Source organism: Nicotiana tomentosiformis, chromosome 5, assembly GCF_000390325.3.
Source record: "Nicotiana tomentosiformis chromosome 5, ASM39032v3, whole genome shotgun sequence".
Classification (NCBI taxonomy): domain Eukaryota; kingdom Viridiplantae; phylum Streptophyta; class Magnoliopsida; order Solanales; family Solanaceae; genus Nicotiana; species Nicotiana tomentosiformis.
In genome coordinates this window covers 134,177,136-134,196,933 of record NC_090816.1, presented here as the reverse complement: position 1 = coordinate 134,196,933, position 19,798 = coordinate 134,177,136, and the positions used below count along the sequence as shown (strand labels likewise).

General features: G+C 35.5%; 3 protein-coding genes and 1 non-coding gene across 4 annotated transcripts; 2 read left to right on the top strand and 2 right to left on the bottom strand.

The window, feature by feature from the left end:
* Positions 1-971: 971 nt before the first annotated feature.
* LOC104116836 (F-box/FBD/LRR-repeat protein At1g13570-like) lies at positions 972-2,458 on the bottom strand. Its single transcript, XM_009627778.4, has 3 exons — positions 1,832-2,458; positions 1,588-1,734; positions 972-1,312 (listed from the first exon to the last, which is right to left on the bottom strand). The coding sequence occupies exons 1-3, from the start codon at positions 2,408-2,410 to the stop codon at positions 1,016-1,018; spliced, it is 1,023 nt and encodes a 340-aa protein (XP_009626073.2). The 5' UTR covers positions 2,411-2,458; the 3' UTR covers positions 972-1,015.
* Positions 2,459-5,125: 2,667 nt separating this feature from the next.
* LOC104116835 (NADH-cytochrome b5 reductase-like protein) lies at positions 5,126-13,359 on the top strand. The gene is made up of 13 exons (XM_070175395.1): positions 5,126-5,423; positions 7,213-7,255; positions 7,830-7,905; positions 8,862-8,921; positions 9,073-9,123; positions 10,012-10,066; positions 10,187-10,257; positions 10,358-10,409; positions 11,163-11,240; positions 11,765-11,854; positions 11,943-12,056; positions 12,884-12,952; positions 13,041-13,359. Exons 1-13 carry the CDS (start codon positions 5,247-5,249, stop codon positions 13,095-13,097), a joined length of 993 nt encoding a protein of 330 aa, XP_070031496.1. The 5' UTR covers positions 5,126-5,246; the 3' UTR covers positions 13,098-13,359.
* Positions 5,955-6,057, top strand: LOC117281624 (small nucleolar RNA snoR74). The gene has a single exon (XR_004512252.1). It is a non-coding gene; the product is annotated as a small nucleolar RNA snoR74 (small nucleolar RNA).
* Positions 13,360-15,616: 2,257 nt separating the features above from the next.
* On the bottom strand, positions 15,617-18,378 carry LOC104116833 (uncharacterized). Its single transcript, XM_009627776.4, has 3 exons — positions 16,375-18,378; positions 16,114-16,278; positions 15,617-16,000 (listed from the first exon to the last, which is right to left on the bottom strand). Exons 1-3 carry the CDS (start codon positions 16,459-16,461, stop codon positions 15,779-15,781), a joined length of 474 nt encoding a protein of 157 aa, XP_009626071.1. The 5' UTR covers positions 16,462-18,378; the 3' UTR covers positions 15,617-15,778.
* Between the last annotated feature and the right edge of the window lie 1,420 nt (positions 18,379-19,798).

The following is a 19,798-nucleotide window of genomic DNA, read 5'->3' as shown; positions in this document are numbered from 1 at the left end:
CCATTACAGTAATATTTAAGCGGATAGAACGAAATCACCTAAATCTTGATTTGAACCCTATCTCCTATGGTTTTAGGTCTGCCTTCATTAACCGATAGGCCACACCTTGCCTAAGGAACGCATAAGGCAACACAAGTAGTTGTTCCTTCACCAAAAATCTTACGTCTTGGTAAGCTGATTTATTATTATTGTTTTATAAAGTGCTTTTAGGTGAGCCAAAAATTACATTAATCCATCATTGGTAATTAAATAGAATTTAACTTGATACTTAATAAATACTAATGTAAGTATTAGGTTATTGGAAATCTAATAGTAGCTGATTTGATGTCGAATCCAGCAAAAGTGTTAACAGCTGCTGAGCTGCTTTTAAGAGTGACAATTACCCGACACTGGTCAATTTTTTGAAGCTTATTAGCGGCAAAATACAATGTGATTCTTGTATGTGTTGTTTTGAATTTTCCTTTCCAATAACAAATCTGTATAATCCACTGTATTCTTGAAGTATTTATGGGAAGGTATTGTTGCTCTAAAGAAATGCAATTTATCGATATTAGGAGGAGATGGATGAGTGTCATTTGTGTACTATATGCAGATAATGTGGATATTACTTACCTTTGTGTTCTTGTTTATTTTCTGTAGATTCCTCTTGGCATTTATGATGCCACCTAGGACTACCGATCTACCTGATAATGTAGTCAATGCCATTCTGATGCGTTTGCCTTTGCGAGATGCTGTGAGGACAAGCATCTTATCAAAGAAATGGAGGTATAACTGGTGCAGACTTCCACAATTGACACTTGATGATAAACTTTAGCAATCTCACCAACACTGGGGACTTGGCAAACAAAAGCTTAGTCGAGCCTGTTACCGAATTGTTAAACGCAAAACAACAGAAGAAATACCATATCAATATAATGCTTTGTTAAGCTTTTTCACAACCTACAGCCTTTTAGTTCAAAAATTGAGCATGAAAATTTCAGGCAAATGACATCATATACTACTGCATCCTCCTGACTCAATTCCATTTCCTTTCTAGCTGACATACAATTTCAGCTTTACGCGATGCCCGCTGAAATGTCGATAACTCTGCAAGTATCTCCGCTCCTTTTTCTTTGTTTACCCAATATAGGTCTGGCTCAATTAGCATTCTCACAAGCATTGGGGATTTTGCCAATAGAAGCTTGATAAGCTGCATATCAAGCTTTGTGCCTGTTATTCCTTCAACTTTAACCGTCCTAACGTGATTCAATGTCACATCTGAGAAGCTTGTAGAAACTTCATCAACTTCATCATCCGATTCATCAATAGATACCTAAGAAAGATTAAGAAGATTGAAGATCTAATGAGTATTAAAATAAGGAAGCCGTCATTACATACAAAAGAAATAAAAGGACAGTCCGGTGCACTAAGTTCCACTATATGCGGGGTCCGAGGAAAGATTGGACCACAAGAGTCTACTGTATGCAGTCTTACCCTATATTTCTGCAAGAGACTGCTTTCACAGCTTCGAGTCGTGACCTCCTTATCACATAACAACAATTTTACTAGTTACAAAGGATAAAAGGAAATATAAACATCATTAATCACCTTCACTTCAAGATCTTGTAAATATGGGGAGCTTCGTAGCAAGCAAAGAGCACAGGAAAGATCATCTAGTCCATCCAGAGATACGTAAAGACATTTAAGATAGTTAAGAGCTGAGGAAAGCCTTCTTGGTACTTCAGCAACCAAGAACTACAAATAAAATGAAAAATCAAGATAACTCAAAGCCCAAAAAAGATGGTACATTCCATCAAAATGCATTGCAATGAAGTTCTAAAGCAACACTTACCTGGACACTCCCGTATTCCATGTGGAGATGCTCAATAGCAGGATGTGACTGAAAAAATTTGTCAAGATCACATTTTTCTGATTCCTCAAATGATTCTCCATACAAAAGAGAGAGCTTAGCAAGATGAGGAACATTGTTTAAGGAAATAAGTTTTAGACAGCCTGAGAAGTCGAAGGATCTCAACTTGGGAGCTTTAATTTGAATGTGGTTTACAGTATCTGAGATTTTCAATACTAAATTCTCAAGAAACGGGCTAGAAGAGATTAAACTTTCTAGTGACTTGGAAGAAATTAAGACATGACACAGTTCCAGGCTAATTAACATATCAAATCCTTTGAAGACTGGTGGGGGACATACTAGACAATTTTGCAGGGTTAAATACCTCAACTGTGAACACGAGAAAAATGATGAAGGCAATTTGTATCGGTTCCACTCCGAAAATTGAAGAACAAGATGTTCAATGCCGTTCCTAGAGAGGAAATATATCAAGCTGCCAATCTGAGGATACTTTTTCAGTTCAGACATGGAAAGGGTAAACTTAGTAACTTGTCCAGAATGAAGGGTCAAAATGTTGTACATAATGTTTGCAAACTTAATAGAAGGGGATGGAAAGTTATCTGTCGTCTTCCTAATCCATACATGGCCTCTAGATGATGAACCTATTGACACAAGATTAAAAATACTCGCTGAGCTATCAAAATGTTGGGAGCCTTGGCGTAACTGAGATTACGGTTCAAGTCGTGTAATAGACCCTTGTGGTCCGGCTCTTTTTCGGACCCTGCGTATAGCGGGAGCTTAGTGTACCGGCCTATCCTTCGCTAAGCAAGACAACCCAAAACATAGTGTTACTACTACATCGATATTGTTTCTCTCTATTCAATTTTAACTTCCATGACATTTCAACCAAACTTCATGATTTGATTAAATCTTTGATCTTAAAATTTTAAGTAGACTACTTCTGCTTTAGATGGTACATGCAAAATTTTTGATAGCCCGGTGAATATTTTGGTCTAACACTTCATCTTCATTGATGAGCAAGCTTTTCATGGCCAAGAACTTGAGGGCTTGTTTGGTACGACAGATAAGGGATAATTAATTTCGGGATTAAATTTAAAATGGGTTTATTCTACATTTGGTTGGAATAAAATCGCGGTATAACTAATCCTAAGATTAGTTTTTTCAGAATGATAGTGCAATTATATCACTATGAGAGGGTGGGATCAGGGACGGATTTATAGGCAAATATATGGGGCATGTGAACTCATATCTCTCCGTCAAACTAGATATTTTATGTACATATTTTTTAGAATTAATCTAATGTTATATGCTGGCACCCATCTCTAAATAGGGTAAATGGTGCACTCATTTGAATGCTGAATTATTTACCTTAAGGATTACATATCAAATCCACTTAGTACTTTTTTTTATCTTTTCTTTAATTTGTTCACCCTTGTTTTTATAAACTAGCTTTATGGTACGCGCTTTGCGCGTGTATTTATATTAATTGAATATATAATTTAAAATTTAGAACAATATTTTTGAATAATGTATTTGAGTTATAAAATAAAATTATATTATAAAATATAAATTTCAGAAAATGATAGAATATTGATCCCAATTAGCTAGATTGTCTCATGTGAATTTTATTTGTGATGGGTAAAATATCGATCAATACTTCGCGAAGAGCGCCCTTTTAGAGTACGCGCTTTGCGTATCTACCCATATCTCACATTCAATTCTTATGTGTCATTTTGAAAGTATTTGTTGGATTTGATGTTGAGCTAAATAGTATCATAATTATGAATATTTTGAGTTAGTTTACATCTAATTATAGCATTAATGTGTACTTACATTTTAGTACATAAATTATTCCTACTGAGAGTTGCACCTGGACCTAAATTATTCCTAATGTAATTATTTTTTAATAAAGCTTACAGAACTAAATTATGTGTCTATGGGAACTTTTATACCTTTCTAACCACTCAAATTGATTCTAAGGATTCACATCCCCCTTGTTCACGTTGGACCGAGTGGAACTTGCAATAGGATTGGAAGTTGGAACTCTTCCTCGCATGTTAAATGCAATTTGGTGAATACTGAATACTTACTTGAAAATTTAATTGATTTATATAAGGTAACAATATTTATTATTTTGGAATCCTAAATATTAGGACTTCATACATTCAAATAAGGAATAATTTAATGAGCAAAATTTTAGTTGATTTTAATTTCTTAAATATTAGAAAATTAGTTAAATTGACTATTTTGTCCAATATAAACTCTATTATTAAGGGATAAAAAAGACGAACGACATTTCGCTAAGAACTTTCGTGCTTTTAATATAGTACTAGCTTTAAAGTACGCGCGTTGCGCGTGTTCTTCGTATAGTATCAATGAATATAAAATTTGAAAAAATTACACAAAAATTATTAAACTATGTGATGAGTTATAAAATAAATTTTTTAAAGTAAAAGCTTAATAAGAACTATTGATCATATTAGCCAACTTAATAAAGAAAAAAATTATATCATGCAAAAGTACTCTAATACCTTTATATAACTTCGACATATGAGTGCGCATTTGCTTTAATAGCTCAAATAATGTAGAATAATATACTGACTTGTCAAATATTATGTAACTATACTATGTTCTCATAGCCTTAAGAAAATAATTTCTATTTGCTCAAAGTACCTAATCAATTTTATATTATTCCTATTGAACTCAAGTTGAAGAATACGAATGATAATAAGATACTCCATATATTGTTAGATATAATTATCGTAGAAAGAATTTTATTAGATTAGAAATATTTAAATCCAACAATATTTATTTCTAGAAAGAAATAAAATGAGTTAAAATTTGCTTAAACATTATTTTTATTGTTATTGTACTCAAAATAAGTTAAATTATTTACATTGTTAGAGTATTATTTAGCTGTTAAATCATAATGTAGGATCTGGTATTGGAGCGCAAACACATAATCTGACATTCATAGATAACTCTTAAATAAAAATTTATAATTTGAGATTTTAACTAATATTAAAAATATGTTTGTACACTTTTTGTTTCGGTTATACACTAAATTTATAAAATGTGTGCTTTTGCACGTATAGATAGATACTAAATCCGCGCTTCTGATTGGGATAACAATTCCGGGATAATTATCCTTCCAATCTATTATTCTCTTAGTTTTTCATTGTTCTTAATTTTCTTGCTTTTGTTAAGGAAATTTCCTTTTCTAGTTTATAACAAAACTGTATTTTAACTAAAAAACCGTTTTTTAGCCTGTGAGTACGGTGGACTTGACCGCGTAGGATTCTTTCATTTCGCTTCTCTACACACAAAAACCGATCACAGAATTCACATTTTCTTCATAAATCCTATAACCCTTTTTTACTCCTCCAGTGAAGTGAAAATGGCGGCGTTCTTCAGGAAGCTAGCAAAGGCGGCAGCGGCTGCACCCATCGCTGCATTCAGGAGAGAAGGCCATTATTCCAAGTCTAATTTTGCTAACCCTAGCTTCCCCTTTGGAGCTATTGCTGCCGTTGCTGGTTGTGTTTCCTACTATTACTCCTCTTCTTCTCCTCATTTGGTACTTTTCCCCATCTCTCTATTTCAATATATGGTTTCATTTCCAATTTTTTTACAATGTCCATGTATGTTCTGTTTTTATGTCAGATCTTGTCCTATTTTAGCTGGCTTTTATCTTCAGCATTTTGATACTTCCCCTCAGGTGTATATGATTAGTGGTGGTAAAAATGCAGCGCGTGAGTGTAGGTTAGGCAGAAGCGGATGTAGCATAAGAGTATCGGGTTCATCCAGTACTATCAATGCGGATCATAACTTTACGTGTAAAAATTTACTAGGATTCTAACAATAGTAAATATGAACTCATAATCTTAAAAATATAATGTGTTCAATACTAAGAACCTCAAAGTTTGAAACCATAGAATTTAAATCCTGGTTCTGCCTTTGAAGTTAGGCGCGTCTCACGAATTTGAACCCATAGATATAAGTTTGGTGTTAAGTGGAGAAGAGTACCATGTTTCGAATTGTGCACCAGGTGATTGAGATTTCTAGTTATCAAAGAAATAAAAGATATATTACTATGATATGTACAAGTAGAAGAGAATAAGCTTCGCTTGTGAAATCAGAATTGCATTGTTATTGGGTGAACCACTTGACCCTTTTCATGATGGAATGGTTCAGTAAACGATGATACATATTTATTCTAGATACTACTGTTCCTTATCAAAAATAAGCTTCTCTTGTGAAAGTGGAAAGATGTGACTCGTTAAGGATTATTTTATAAGATATGTAAATGTGTATATTGGAATGCTAATGTCATTGCACAGTACTGATCAGAATCTATTATAATTTGTTATGTTTAGGATGGAAGTAACAGGAAGTTACTATAATCGTTTGTCTCCTCTCCTTTGCTTTGAAATCGTTCCGTCCAAATATAATTGCTAATGGTGGAACAAATGAAAGAAAAAAAAGCGACTTGAAGTTGCTTGCACGCCACATAGATGTCATTACTTGGACTCTAGAGGAACAATCTGACAGGTCTCCCCTTCGGGATTTAACCATTTACTGGCCTAACGGCTTAGAATGTTAAACCTGTAAGGTGCTACATATTATTTAAGGCATATGACCATGCATCTAGAATATGCTAAGTTTTGTTAAGTTTGCGTAAGGAGATGCTTGGTGAGGATAAACTTTTCCTTATCATCCTATAATTGCTGAAGTACGTCTATGTAATATGCTTTGTACTGTATATGTTTATGTATGCATTTGTACATCTATATGTATTATAATTTATTTGCATTAGTATAGCGTAGGCAAATGGCAGCACATTACTTTCATTTTCTTTATCTAATATTTGTCTATTGCAGACCAACAGAATTTTTCTTGCTATATTTTTAAGAACTATAGCGGAAACAATGTTTGTATGAATGGTGAATTTTTGTTAAAAATAATATAATCGCTATTGAGTCCTCACCAGGTAAGAGGTAATTGGGTATGATGTTATGTTTACTAATTCTGAATTACTCAACAGTGCCCCTGAAATAAATATATACCTCATTGCAGTAAAACTGGTGAGAACTTTTTGCTTGTCTTTCCTTCACCTTAATTGGTTTGAAATGAAAATTAAATTATTAGATCCTTCTTGTTTTACAACCTAGATTATTCGTTTTCCTTTTCTTTTCAGGAGTTGATGTTGACTAGCTAACAGAAAACATATTTTCTCTCTTCATGATTTTTATTTCTGTGATTTTCAGAGTGCCTACATTAATTGATTAATTCGAGAAATTTTGTCATCTTAAGGTTAGCTGTTTTACTATATCTTAAATAGAAAGCTGAAATTTTTCCATATACAGGTGTATTTGGAGCAAATCAATGAAGATTCTGGTCAAAAAGTTGGTTAGTTCCTCTATTTACGCCTTCTGTAAGCTTATGCTTTAGTCAAGATATTCATATTTGGCTGGAACACCAACTCAATCAAAACACTATTTCCTGTTTAGCCATTAGTGCTGATTTCATTTTAGTCTCTGTGATATAAGTCTACTGTGGATGCAGTTAAGTGGGAAGTTGAAAATGCGGGCATTCATATTCATAGACTTCGATGTAATGAATTATAAGTTCTATCATTTAAATTAGTTAAGGAAGAAGGGGAACCAGAGATAAAATATAAGGAACTTTTTGGGTGTAACAGGTTAAAGGAATGACTTCAGATAACTTGTAGTATATACTTTTGTCTAAAAATTTGCACGGTTTTCTGCTGATAAGATAATTTTTTTGCTAGATCCGAGCTTTGTTGTTTCATTAATCTGTCTATATGTACCCTCTCTCTCTTACACTTCTGTTTTGGTTCATGTTTTTTGATGACCTTCCAGTTTAACTGCTTCAGTAACATCAGCTTATGGAAGATTTGTTTCTTTTGATAGTTGTTAAGATCAAGAAATTAAATTGATTTTACTGTTGTCTTCGTTTTCAGCTCTAAATCCTGATAAATGGATTGAATTTAAGCTGCAAGATCGAGCACCAGTTAGCCACAATAGTCATCTGTTCAGGTTATTTTTATCGTAATAAGATTGTGGCTTTAATGCTTTAATAGTGATGTTACTCATTCAATGATGACCTCCCTGTGATATTCCATTTTGTATAGATGATTGGGTGTTGTTCGTAGAAGACCATTTCATTTTGTAGGTTTCTTACTTTTGTATACAGGCGTTTTCTTTGCCCAAACATTAATAAAATTATTCTGTTATCAAAAAGAAAATGATGACTCTCCCTGTGATCTAAATCTGGCTTGTTTGGTCAAAAAACTGTGTAGGCAAATTGAGTTCATAAGACCACCAATTAAAATATGAAAAACCAAGCTTTCTAGCCTATCTGTATCTAAAGAAGGTGGTTGAATATGTGAACTTTAGCTTTTGGGAAGCACTATTTCCTTTTTATCCTGCATCATAACATCACCTGAATCTTGTTTTTGCATACTATTTTAGAAGATTCTAATAAAAGGCTGGGAATGCAGATTAAAGGAAAGAGTCAACTAATAAGTTTGCTTCTTCAACTATCTGTTCCTTCTCAATTTTTTTTTCCTTTACCACTCTTTCGTTAGATTTATGGGAGGGGGATTATTTAGAAAATTCTAGCTGGCTGGGTGGAAAAAAAACCTTTGCTTTTGTTGCCATCGGTTGTTTCTGCTAGTACTAAGTAGATAATTGTGGACTTCTGTGTAATTTTGCTTTCGTTGCCACACACTATGTTTACTACTAAATATATCGTGTTGGACTTTCATGTTATAACTGGGTAGACTTTACATTGTAATTATATCCAAAATTTTCTTGCTATGTGATTTATGTGATACATGGTAGATAGACTAGCCTCCCGAGCTGGGTTCGTATATTTGGTTTTATGACTGTTGAAATCCCCTTCAAGTTTTGCATTCAGATATATGAAGAGTAGTTAATGGCCGAGTTTGGTTATACTATTGATCTGCTCTTTCTTTCCTCCAATATTGTAGGTTTTCATTCGATCCTTCTTCAAAGTTAGGTCTTGATATTGCATCTTGCATTCTTACGAGGTAAGTTCCATTACATTTGAATCTCATTTGCATAGTGTCTTTGTTTCATGAGAAAGTTCAGAAGTTTTGTACTTGTGTTACAAGAATTATGGAGAATATGGTTTCTGGATCATTACTTCTGACATACTAATACATTGTTTCCTTCATTCAGGGCACCGATGGGAGAAAATGCCGAAGGAAAACCAAAATATGTCATTCGACCGTAAGTTTCATTTTTATAAATTTTCTTTCTTAGCGTTTCCTTTTCCATGTATAGCTCTACTACTTGATCCATTTGAATGCTTATTGGTTGCTCTTCAGCTGTATGAACTGAAAAATTAATCATGCTCCTTTTACATTTTTATGCTGATAACAATGCTAATTACGAAAATTATGCCTTTCACCAACACAAGTACCGGTAACTTTTTCCATTAAGGGTAAGACGAATGGAAAAAAATTACCTAGCTTTTATTTACCTCTGCTGGGATCTAAACCTTTGTCTTCCATGGTCTATTCCATTTTCATTGCCTACTAGACTACACCCTTGGGTGCTATGTCTTTCAAGTTAATTAAAACCAAAAAGAAACATCTATATGCTTTTCTTCTATTCCATCTATTCCTTTTTTTTTTCTTTTTTTTTATGACCGAGAAAGCCGTCTGGGGCCGATCCTTTGGACCAACCGCAGCCTTCGAAACTCGGTGGATAATGGGCCCTAATTTCATATCAATGTGAAACGAATTCATCTCTTCTCTTGAATGACTAAAATCTTCAGCTAATCACTTACACTCTGTGTCACAATAAGATTGTCATAAGTTAAGTGTAACTTATACCAACACTCTATTGCCTTATCTAAATGGCCAAATTTCCAACTAGTCAAATTCCCTTTAAAAGCCTCTGCCCAGACTAGGTGCCACACTTTACATTACTTCTCATTTTTTTCCTATATCTCTATGCTTTATTTTCATAGACATGTACAGTTAACACACACTAAGTTTATTGTCCCTTCAAAATTGATATTGTGAGTTTAGGCTGGTGCTTATTGTTAGATACCTCATTGGACGCTCTAAATTGAACAGCAAGTAATCTTCTTAAGTATGTTTTTGTTTTCAGTTATACTCCTATATCTGATCCAGATTCCAAGGGATACTTTGATTTGTTAATTAAGGTATATGCTTGTGGTATTCCTGCATTATATATAATCGAACTTACTGTTGACCTAACTTGCAGAACATTTTGTTTAACCTGCTTTTCTTTACATTGTTTCTCGGAACTGTAAAAAATGCAGGTTTATCCTGAAGGGAAAATGAGCCAGCATTTTGCAAGCTTAAAACCAGGCGATGTACTTGAAGTGAAAGGGTCAGTTACAAAACTTAGTAAATTCTAGCAGAGATTCTTTCTTTCGTAATCTTATTATTCTTGTAGTTTACAAGTCAACAATTGCGTTCTATATCTGCAGGCCCATTGAGAAACTGCGTTATAGTCCAAACATGAAGAAACATATAGGCATGGTAAGAGCTTGCATCTAAGTGCTCTCTGTGACACTACAATTTTAGAAAGAGTACAATATGACTAGGTTGAAACTCTAATTCATGGTCTTGATTAGGAAGTTATGTACAAATAACTCACTTTCTGGGATGAGTTTTAAAGGTAGGCAGAGTACTCAGCAGAATTAGTTTATTATGCTTATTAACAAAAATAAAAACAGCAGCAGAGAAAGTACTATCCCTACTGAAAGTTGAAATTGGTGTAAGGCATGTTCATATTCTGTCCAGCTTTGAATACATGGTGTCCTTTACGTGATATTCTTTATGCAATGATGTCACTGAAGCATGGAACTCATGGTGATTACAGGAGGAGTCAGATGTGAAACTTGTGAAGAAGAAGAACTATTTGCTAAGTCTAGTTATATGCAGCTTGTTGATATCAAAACTCAACTTTACCTGTGAATCATAGTGTATCAAGGACTTGATAGTTTAAACTGTTAAATACTCTGGGATCTCTCTGGTAGATAAAGCTTCTATTGTGAATATGAACATTAAGGTTCTTTTGATTGAAAATGTGGGTTGCTTTATCATGTTCCAGTGATGGTTTGAATCAAATCTCCTCTCCCCATTGGGCACACTTTAATTTATAATTCTCACTGTTTGTACAATTCTCAATAGATGTTTCTATCAGATGCTGATTATGGTTGAATTATATTATGCTTCTATTCATGTGTGTCTGAAATATAATAGAATTCAAACTCATTCTTCCAATGCCAGATTGCAGGGGGCAGTGGCATCACTCCAATGCTCCAGGTGATAGAGGCCATTCTTAAAAACCCTGACGATAATACTCAGGTATGTTTATTGATCCAATCTTTTAGTGCGTCGTCCACAAGTCAGTATGCAAGGGGTGTTTATCACTTTGTACTTACCAAGTAAATCGACCGAGTTTTCCATTTTAAATATTTTGATTTTCTGGTTCTAAGGCAAAAACACCGAAATCTTCACAAAAGTTTCCTATTTACTTATTCTAAAAACAGTTTGTCCAAAAATTATTGTAAGATAATTTTGATTGGAGAGGGCGCGGCAATTAATTTCTACAAATCTAAGGCCAAAAAAAATTTGTATTATGAAGCAATTGATCAAAAAGGCCCAAACTGAAACCAAACTGATCCTATATTGGTTCAGTAATCGGTTTACCTGTCTATTGAGTGAACTTACTAAATTGAACTCAACAATTCAAATTCAACTGAACTGACGAATTCAATACCCATGTAGTAAAGATGTACTTTGCTGGCAGCATTTGCCCCTGTTGTTTTCTGAGTTGGTCTTTTATCAATAAATATACAAGAACACTCATGGGCCTTTTTTTCTTTTAGGTCTCGTTGATTTATGCTAATGTGTCACCTGATGACATACTGCTAAAGAAGAAGCTTGATGTACTTGCGGCAACTCACCCGAATCTCAAGGTACTGGCAGAGTTAATATGAAATGTTGTTCTTCTGCCCTCTCCTTTTCCTCGTTAAACCAACATGTTCTCTATATGGCAATATCCAGGTATTTTACACTGTAGATAGTCCAACCAATGATTGGAGAGGCGGCATCGGTTACGTATCGAAGGACATGATTGTGAAAGGACTACCTCCGCCCAGTGATGATACACTTATCCTTGTAAGTTTTCTGAAAGAGGTTTAATTGTCAGTGCCTCAAAGGCCAACAATTCAATCTTTTGTATGACGTGAAAGTGGATTTTCATGCTTGGACGTTTGTCTCTGCTTTCTGGTCAAGGACTATATAGTAATTGAGAACACAATACCTGAGAATTAGCAAGAAGGAAGATAGCGTCCTAATTGTATGTTCCCTTTCTATTGGCTTCAGTCTGACTGGTAGCTGGTGCAAACCAATAGTTGCGCTATGAAAAGGTGCAAGTTCATGAACTAATAGTGCTATGCGTAAGTATGTGAAAGATGGTGCAGATGGGACATGTAATCAATATAGTAAAATGTGCAACTTTACTTAAAGCAGAAGGGGTGAAACTCTTTACCTGGGGTTTCCATTTGTTAAAGATTTGCAAAATGGAATGTACACTTTGGAGATGTTATAGGTTTGCATGGAAAAGTGGGGATTTCACTTATATGGAAGAAGTTTCCTATAGAGAACTTGTTCTTTCACTTTTCCTTTTCCCTTCAACTTATGTTTACTATGCGTTAGAGGGGCCTTCACGCAGAGGTGCTACAAAGGCAGCTCTCCCGTATGCGGTAACTTTTAAGGATGTAGCTGTTAGTTGGTTTCATGTAGAATATTTTGCTCTTCATGATAATTGAGGGGTGGGGGTGCGGACTGCTATAGAAAAGTTGTTACTCGGTGTAGAGTTGACTGGATTAGGGTAAGTGATCTGTGCCATACTCGGTGCAAGAACAATCACTGATATTCTGAATTTGTTCTGCAGTGACATTAGATTTATGTGGAATCATCCGAAACTTTCTGTTTGTGTCCAGGTATGTGGCCCTCCTGGGATGATGAAACATTTATCTGGCGAAAAGCCAAAACCTCGTGAGCAAGGCGAGGTACTTGTTCCATCTACCAAAAGAATTTAATTACCTGTTTCTTAGTATTGCTTTGCCTCTAATGATGTTTATGTTTGCTTTGTAACAGCTAACTGGACTACTCAAGGATGTTGGCTTTACAGAAAACATGGTTTACAAATTTTAATTAGTTTGTTAACTTTACATCCCCTTATCTTTTTATTGAATAAAAGAATTTTGAAGAAACACAATATCCTACATTAACATAATCCGAGGGTTTGGACGAGCATTCAGGATGTTTTTTCCCAGAACATCTAGAAAATACTTATTTTAGGGGGAAAATAAAAAAAGCTTGATATCTGTCCACTCTTGGTTACCCACTGTAACTGAATTTGTGGAGGTAAATTTCTCTTTTATTTCTTTATATTATACGTCTTTTTATAATTTCACATATGGGATTGTGTACATAGTAATTGTTGAGCATATGTTTGGTTCGACGATTCATTTTATCCCTCCCCTAAACCTAGCTTTGTTTTAACCAAAGAGTAGTCAAATTCTAATATATCATCACCCATGAACCACATGTAGGCTCAGGGTCGGGTGAATCTAGAATGTAATATGTGGATTTACGTGAAGCTAGTAAATTTTGACGTAGATCTTATATTATTAAAGAATTTATTAAATATCCATAAATATTAACTCGAGATTACTATAGTAACTCTAAATTTAAATTCTGTATTTGTTTACTTGCACCTTTTTATTCACGGTTTCAAGAGTCGGTCAATTTGAGGTGGGCATCATTATCTTTCTCCACAAGAACAAAAAAGAGGTAAGAAAACTACAAGAAAGTGAAACTCGGGTGCCAAGCAAATAAAGCAAATTAATGGACTATGCGGTCAAACTTTTTGTTCCCACCATTAATTCCAGCTATAAATTAATTCAACTTCTTCACATATTCAAGAATCACTTGCACTTGCCATATTCAAACCCTTCTACTAGTTTCATTTTGTGAATTAACTGAATCAACAGCAAGCTGCATCTTCAAGAATTCCAGTTTTGGGTTGTGTTATGGGTGCCTTTTCCAACTCAGCGACATATAAAAGGGGGTTGAGATTATCAACTATTTAAAAATAAAAAAAAAAGCAGCCCGGCGCAATAAGCTCTCACAGTGCGCGGGATCCGGGGAAGGGTCGGACCACAAGGGTCTATTATACGCAACCTTATCCTGCATTTCTGCAAGAGATTGTTTCCACGTTTCGAACCCGCAACCTCTTGGTCATATGACAACAACTTTTTGTGCCAAGGCTCTCCTTCATTTCGTGTAAAGCATTATCAACCATTTAATGTAAAGCATATGCATATTAGTTGACGTGCACGCAAGCTGGTTCGGACACTATAGTTATTAAAAACAAATTAAGTGTAAAATCATAAAGTATAATTGTATAAACAATTTCTCTGTACTTTTTCTGTATTCTTCCACAGACCCCACTTATGAGATTAAACTGTAATTTTTTGTTGTTCTCGTGGATTGTGAATTAACTACTGAGGAAAGTCATAACTGCTGCAAGACTTATGTCTATCATATGGTTTTGAAGAAGAATTTTGTTAAACGTGCTTATGAATTGATCATTGTACTTCTCACTATCCTTTCTTGACTTCTTTTCTAGTTATTTAAATTTATTATGATTACATTGATGACTAGTGAAACAAATATATAATATCCTCAAGAACCTTGATTTTTCCTTCCTCTTAATACGGCAAGGCAAAACAAAATATTCTTACTATATCGACATTCGTTTCTATCTATCCAATTTTAACTTCCAAAATATTTCAGCCAAAGTTTATGTTTTGATTGAATCTACATGATCTTAAACGCAACAAAATTGGATCAAGTTTGCACCTAGTGTAAATCTGAAATTCTCAAAGAAGCATTTACTCTCTCTGTTTAAAAAAGATTACTATTTGAAGAGTCAAAAAACAAGATTTTATTTGATTTTGCAAATTGTTATAAATAGTTTAAATTGTTTACTAGTGGACAAACTATAAAGATCGTACCAATACCAAATATCAATAGCCCACTTCGAACTTATTTGGGACTAAGACATAGGCCAGGCCGACTTTAACTTGTTTGGAACTAAGGCATAGTTATAGTATGATATCTCCGTGGCTCTAACCTATAAGCATAGCCGAAAAGAAGTGCTTCAAGCTTGCCATATACAAGGAATTACAGGTAGAGAATTGACACACTGAGCCACAACAACAACAACAACAACAACAATAACAAAAAGTTCAATAAAATTCTATACGTGGGGTTCGGGAGGATAATGTGTACGCAGATCTTATCCCTACCTTGTGAAGCAAGAAATGTTATTTCCGATAGACTATCGGCTCAAGAAAAGTGAAAAGGACACAATGAACAAATAATTACAATGGCAAGAAAATAAGACAACGGAAACAAATGGCACAACGTGTAATAACAAAAATCTAGGAATACGAAGCTAGAAGATAAGTGTGAAAACTACCGGTAATAATGACACATCGTGTAACAACAAGGAACTAGCAATAGGAGAATACAAGAATAGTACTAATACTACTAGTACGACTAGAAGAGACACTCGACCACCTGTCAACCCACAAACCTAATTCTCAACCTCGACACCTTCCTATCGAGCCACAACATAATATTGAAATAAAATCACCACAGTATCAATTCAAGTGTATGTCACATTCCATAAATCATTCATGAGCAGGCACTAAATGTAAGAATCCTTAAACATGTACCAACAATGTAATTACAGAACAAACTAATCAAAACATCCATCTAGAAATGCTCATGTTCCCAAACAAATATACACTCGTCTCTTTATCTTATATTACGGCACAACAAAACACAATGTTATACTGCCATGTATCAATTAGCATTCTCAGCAACAGTGGGGACTTGGCAAATAAAAGCTTGATAAGTTGCATCTCAGGCGTTGTTCCCCTAAAGCATTTTATCTTAACTTCCCTGAGATGATTAAATGTCACATCTGAGAAACGTTCCATTTCGAGACATTCTAGAGCAGTAATATCATATTCATTGCCAACCTAAGAAAGAAAACAAGAAGTCAACTCTCAGATTAATGAGGATCTAATTAGTATGAAAAAAGCCATTAAATAAAAAAGAAAGAAAGAAAGAAAAGAGTGAAAGCACTAAGAACCTCAATTTCGAGATATTCTAAATGTAGGAAGCTTCTTATCAAGCAGAGAGCACGCGCGAACTTATGTGATCTCTCCAGAATGATATGAGGCAGGTAAAATCGTTTGACAGAGTTAACCTCAAAGGGAAGCCTTGTTGCTACTTCATCTGGTTCGTCAAGAGCCATCTAGGGCAAAAGAAATACCAAAATTCAAGATGAGTCAACCCAAAGAAGTTCCATCTGTGAAAGTTCATAACAATGAAGTCATGAAGCAACATCTACCTCGTTATAACTGTAGTTGAAGATGAGGTGCTCGAGAGCAGAGCAAGACTCAAAAAACTTAGCAAAACCAAAATTCTCTACCTCCATTGAAGACTCGTCACCTATCAGAGATACTTTTTCCAGAAGAGGGACATTCTTTAGACAGATAGAACTTACACTGCCCGTGAAACCAAAGGATCTCAGCTTCGAGGCATTAATTTCTATTCTGTTTACAACTTCTGGGATTTCCAGCACAAATTGCTCAAGCAACAGGCAATGAGATATTAAACTTTCGAGCAATTCAGAAGAAATTGTGACTCTACATAGTTCCAGGCTAATTAACTTATCGAATCCTTTAAAGGCGGATGGAGGATAATAGGGCAAAATAACCAGTAATCTCTGCAAAAATACTCTTAAAAATTTCCCACAAACCCCAATTGATTTTCTATCTCTTTCAAGTTCTAGTTGGAGGTAAAGCCTAGAGTTTGAAAAACCAAAATAGGAGTTGAGTTATCCAACAAATAAGGTAAGTTTACTGCTCTCTTCCATCCATTTTTTTCTATTGTAGATGTATAGTAAGTTGTTCTATATTTGTAAGAACTCATGGGACGGTGATCGAAAGCCGTGAGTTCGAGTTATTCACTTGTAGTAGACTGTTTTGTGGACTGTTTGGTGTTGCTGTTGGGCTGCGTGATTTACTATTTTTTTGTGGAGTTTTGGAGGAGGAAGGGTGTGGAGAAATACCACATAAATGCAGGATGTTGGGCTGGTCGTCGTCGTAACATTTTCGGGTTGTTGACACTACTCCGATGGTCGTTTTGTGTATGAAGCTATTGGGGTGTGTTTGGCTGTTTTGTAGTATTTTGTGGTTTACATAAGGTTGGAAAATAATGTATATATGTTTTTATTGTTGTTTTTGGTGTTGTTGTTGTTATCTTGAATTTGGAGGAAGTAAGGATTATAAGGGAGATGCTGTCCGTTTTAATACAAAATAAGCATGCCGTTCATTGTGCGATAGTTGTACCTTTCGTAACTTAATGATAGTATTATTATCGTTGTTGTACATTAAGGTGAGAATAGGCGAGTTCAACTTGGTGATTGGAAAGATTATGATAAAGTATGTTAAGGCTAAGCCCTTCCTTCATTTTGGCATGATCTCGTAGCTACATGTGTTGATAATGAGACATAAAGAGAAGTTCGTATTCATGAATTTATTCACATTATTCTAGTCTCATAAGTTACAATATTATTCCTTATCAAGACTCTATATTCAATTTAGTATTGTCTTATTCCAGTCAAGAGAGCAGAGGGTATATATATATATACAATATTACAGTATTTTCACCACCATCGAGCTATAATCGGTGGGCAGGCCCCTATTGGGCAACCTCTGATCAGATGGTAAGTTATATATACCGAGCCTACTGTGGTCGAGCGCCTATGAGAGAGCCCAGGATGGCCGAGATACAGAGCCTAGTATGGCCGAACGCCTATGAGTGAGCCTGCTACAACCGAGCAGTTACATGTACTGAGCCCTATAGGGTCGGACATTTATTTTACTTACTATATTGAAGGAGTTGAGTCAGTATAAGCAGGTAAGTATATCTCCAGATCATCTTTTCCTCCCAGTTACTTTCAATTATCAGTTCAGTTTCAACTTTCAGTTATGTTATTGCCTTATATACTCTGTACATTATTTTGTACTGACATCCCTTTTCTGGAGACGCTGCATTTCATGCATGCAGGTTCAGATAGACAGACGGGTAGACCTCCTCAGTAGGTATTTCCAGAGTTCAGCCTGATCGGTAAGCTCCACGTCCTTCGGAGTTATCGGGTCTATGTTTTCATGTACATCTTCTGTATATATGTATATATGTTATGGGTAGGTCGGGGCCTTGTTCCGATCACAATACATCCATTAGTAGATGCTTGTAGACATATCCTGCCAGTTAGTGCAGTATGTTGGGCTTGTAGGACTGGTATGTATATTTTGGTGGTTTGTCAGCTATAGTAGTTATGACGGCATTGTCGGCCCAACTTTATATTGATGTTTAGTTAGCGCTAGTTTCCATTTAGTTTTATATTTTGCTTCGCAAATTGTCTTGCAAGGTGGCCCCATGGCCAAATTATGACATTATATGTTCAGTGTCCCTTAGTCGCAATTTGGTACGCTAGATTAGGTGAGGCACCAGGTGCCGATCTCGCTCCTAGTTTCATGGCGTGACAAACTTAGTATCAGAGCAGTTCTGTCCTAGGGAGTCTACAAGCTATGTCTAGTAGAGTCTTGTTTATAGATGTATTGTGTACCACATTATATAAGCAGGGAACTACATGAAATTTAGGAGTTGGTTACCCTTCTTTTAAATCTAAATCGTGCTGTAGAACTGAGTTATAGGAAATTTGAGTTAAACTTATGTGTTGGTGTTTGCATACACAGATGACGGTGACTAGGAAGACTACGGCTATCTAGAGGGGAGATACAGTGTCATGACCCAAAATTCTAACCCGTCGTGATGTCGCCTATCTCAATACTAGGCAAGCCGAAATCTCAATGAACCACAACTTCTATTTAAGGTTGAAAATATAATATTTAAATACAATACAAACACTCCCCAAAACCCGGTGTCACTGAGTACATGAGCATTTAATTATGAATACAAGTCTGAAAAATACGGTCCGTAACAGTCTAAGACCAAGTATAGTAAATAAGGAGATAGGAAAGGAGAGGCAAGGTCTGCGAAATACGGCAGCTACCTCAGAATCTCCGGAAAATCAACTGTGTGAAATAATCAATACCTGTTATGTCAGGGAATACCTGGATCTGCACACGAAGTGCAGGGTGTAGTATGAGTACAACCAACTCAGCAAGGAACAATAATAAATAAGGAGCTGGAGATAGTAATGAGCTACACAATTATGGCTCATTTCCAGTAATTCCAGCAAAGAATAGACATGCTATCAAATCTGGCAATTTAATGTCAAATCAATTTTTTTAATACAGTTCTTGTTCATGTAATCCGTATATCAAAATCTTTCAGAGATTTCACAACAATGACAGATAGCAACTAAGTGCAAAAATAAATAGAAATCAAGTACAACCTCTTAGGACAACAATCATTCACTGGGCTCCTATCCCTCATCACTCCCTGGGCTCCCAGCCCTCATCACTCACTCTCAATGGGTACCCGCGCTCACTGGGAGTGTACAGACTCCGGAGGGGCTCCTACAGCCCAAGCGCTATAATCTGCACGGACAACTCACGTGCCATATTACAAATATTTGGATCTGCACGGCCAACTCACGTGCTGTAGTATAAATATCTGGATTCGCACGGCCAACTCACGCGCTGCACAGCCAACTCACGTGTTGCACGGCCAACTCACGTGCTGCACGGCCAACTCACGTGCTGCACGGCCAACTCACGTGCTATAGTATAATATAAGGA

Bases quoted from the DNA above. Each gene is read 5' to 3' on its own strand.
- LOC104116836 (XM_009627778.4), bottom strand. From the start codon at position 2,410: ATGTACAACATTTTGACCCTTCATTCTGGACAAGTTACTAAGTTTACC. The intron at 1,735-1,831 runs GTAAGTGTTGCT...TTTTATTTGTAG, and splicing joins TGGAATACGGGAGTGTCCAG to TTCTTGGTTGCTGAAGTACC. The intron at 1,313-1,587 runs GTGATTAATGAT...AATCTTTCTTAG, and splicing joins TACAAGATCTTGAAGTGAAG to GTATCTATTGATGAATCGGA.
- LOC104116835 (XM_070175395.1), top strand. From the start codon at position 5,247: ATGGCGGCGTTCTTCAGGAAGCTAGCAAAGGCGGCAGCGGCTGCACCC. The intron at 7,256-7,829 runs GTTAGTTCCTCT...CTTCGTTTTCAG, and splicing joins AGATTCTGGTCAAAAAGTTG to CTCTAAATCCTGATAAATGG. The intron at 8,922-9,072 runs GTAAGTTCCATT...TCCTTCATTCAG, and splicing joins GCATCTTGCATTCTTACGAG to GGCACCGATGGGAGAAAATG.
- LOC104116833 (XM_009627776.4), bottom strand. From the start codon at position 16,461: ATGGAGGTAGAGAATTTTGGTTTTGCTAAGTTTTTTGAGTCTTGCTCT. The intron at 16,279-16,374 runs GTAGATGTTGCT...CTTTTGCCCTAG, and splicing joins TCAACTACAGTTATAACGAG to ATGGCTCTTGACGAACCAGA. The intron at 16,001-16,113 runs GTTCTTAGTGCT...TTTCTTTCTTAG, and splicing joins TAGAATATCTCGAAATTGAG to GTTGGCAATGAATATGATAT.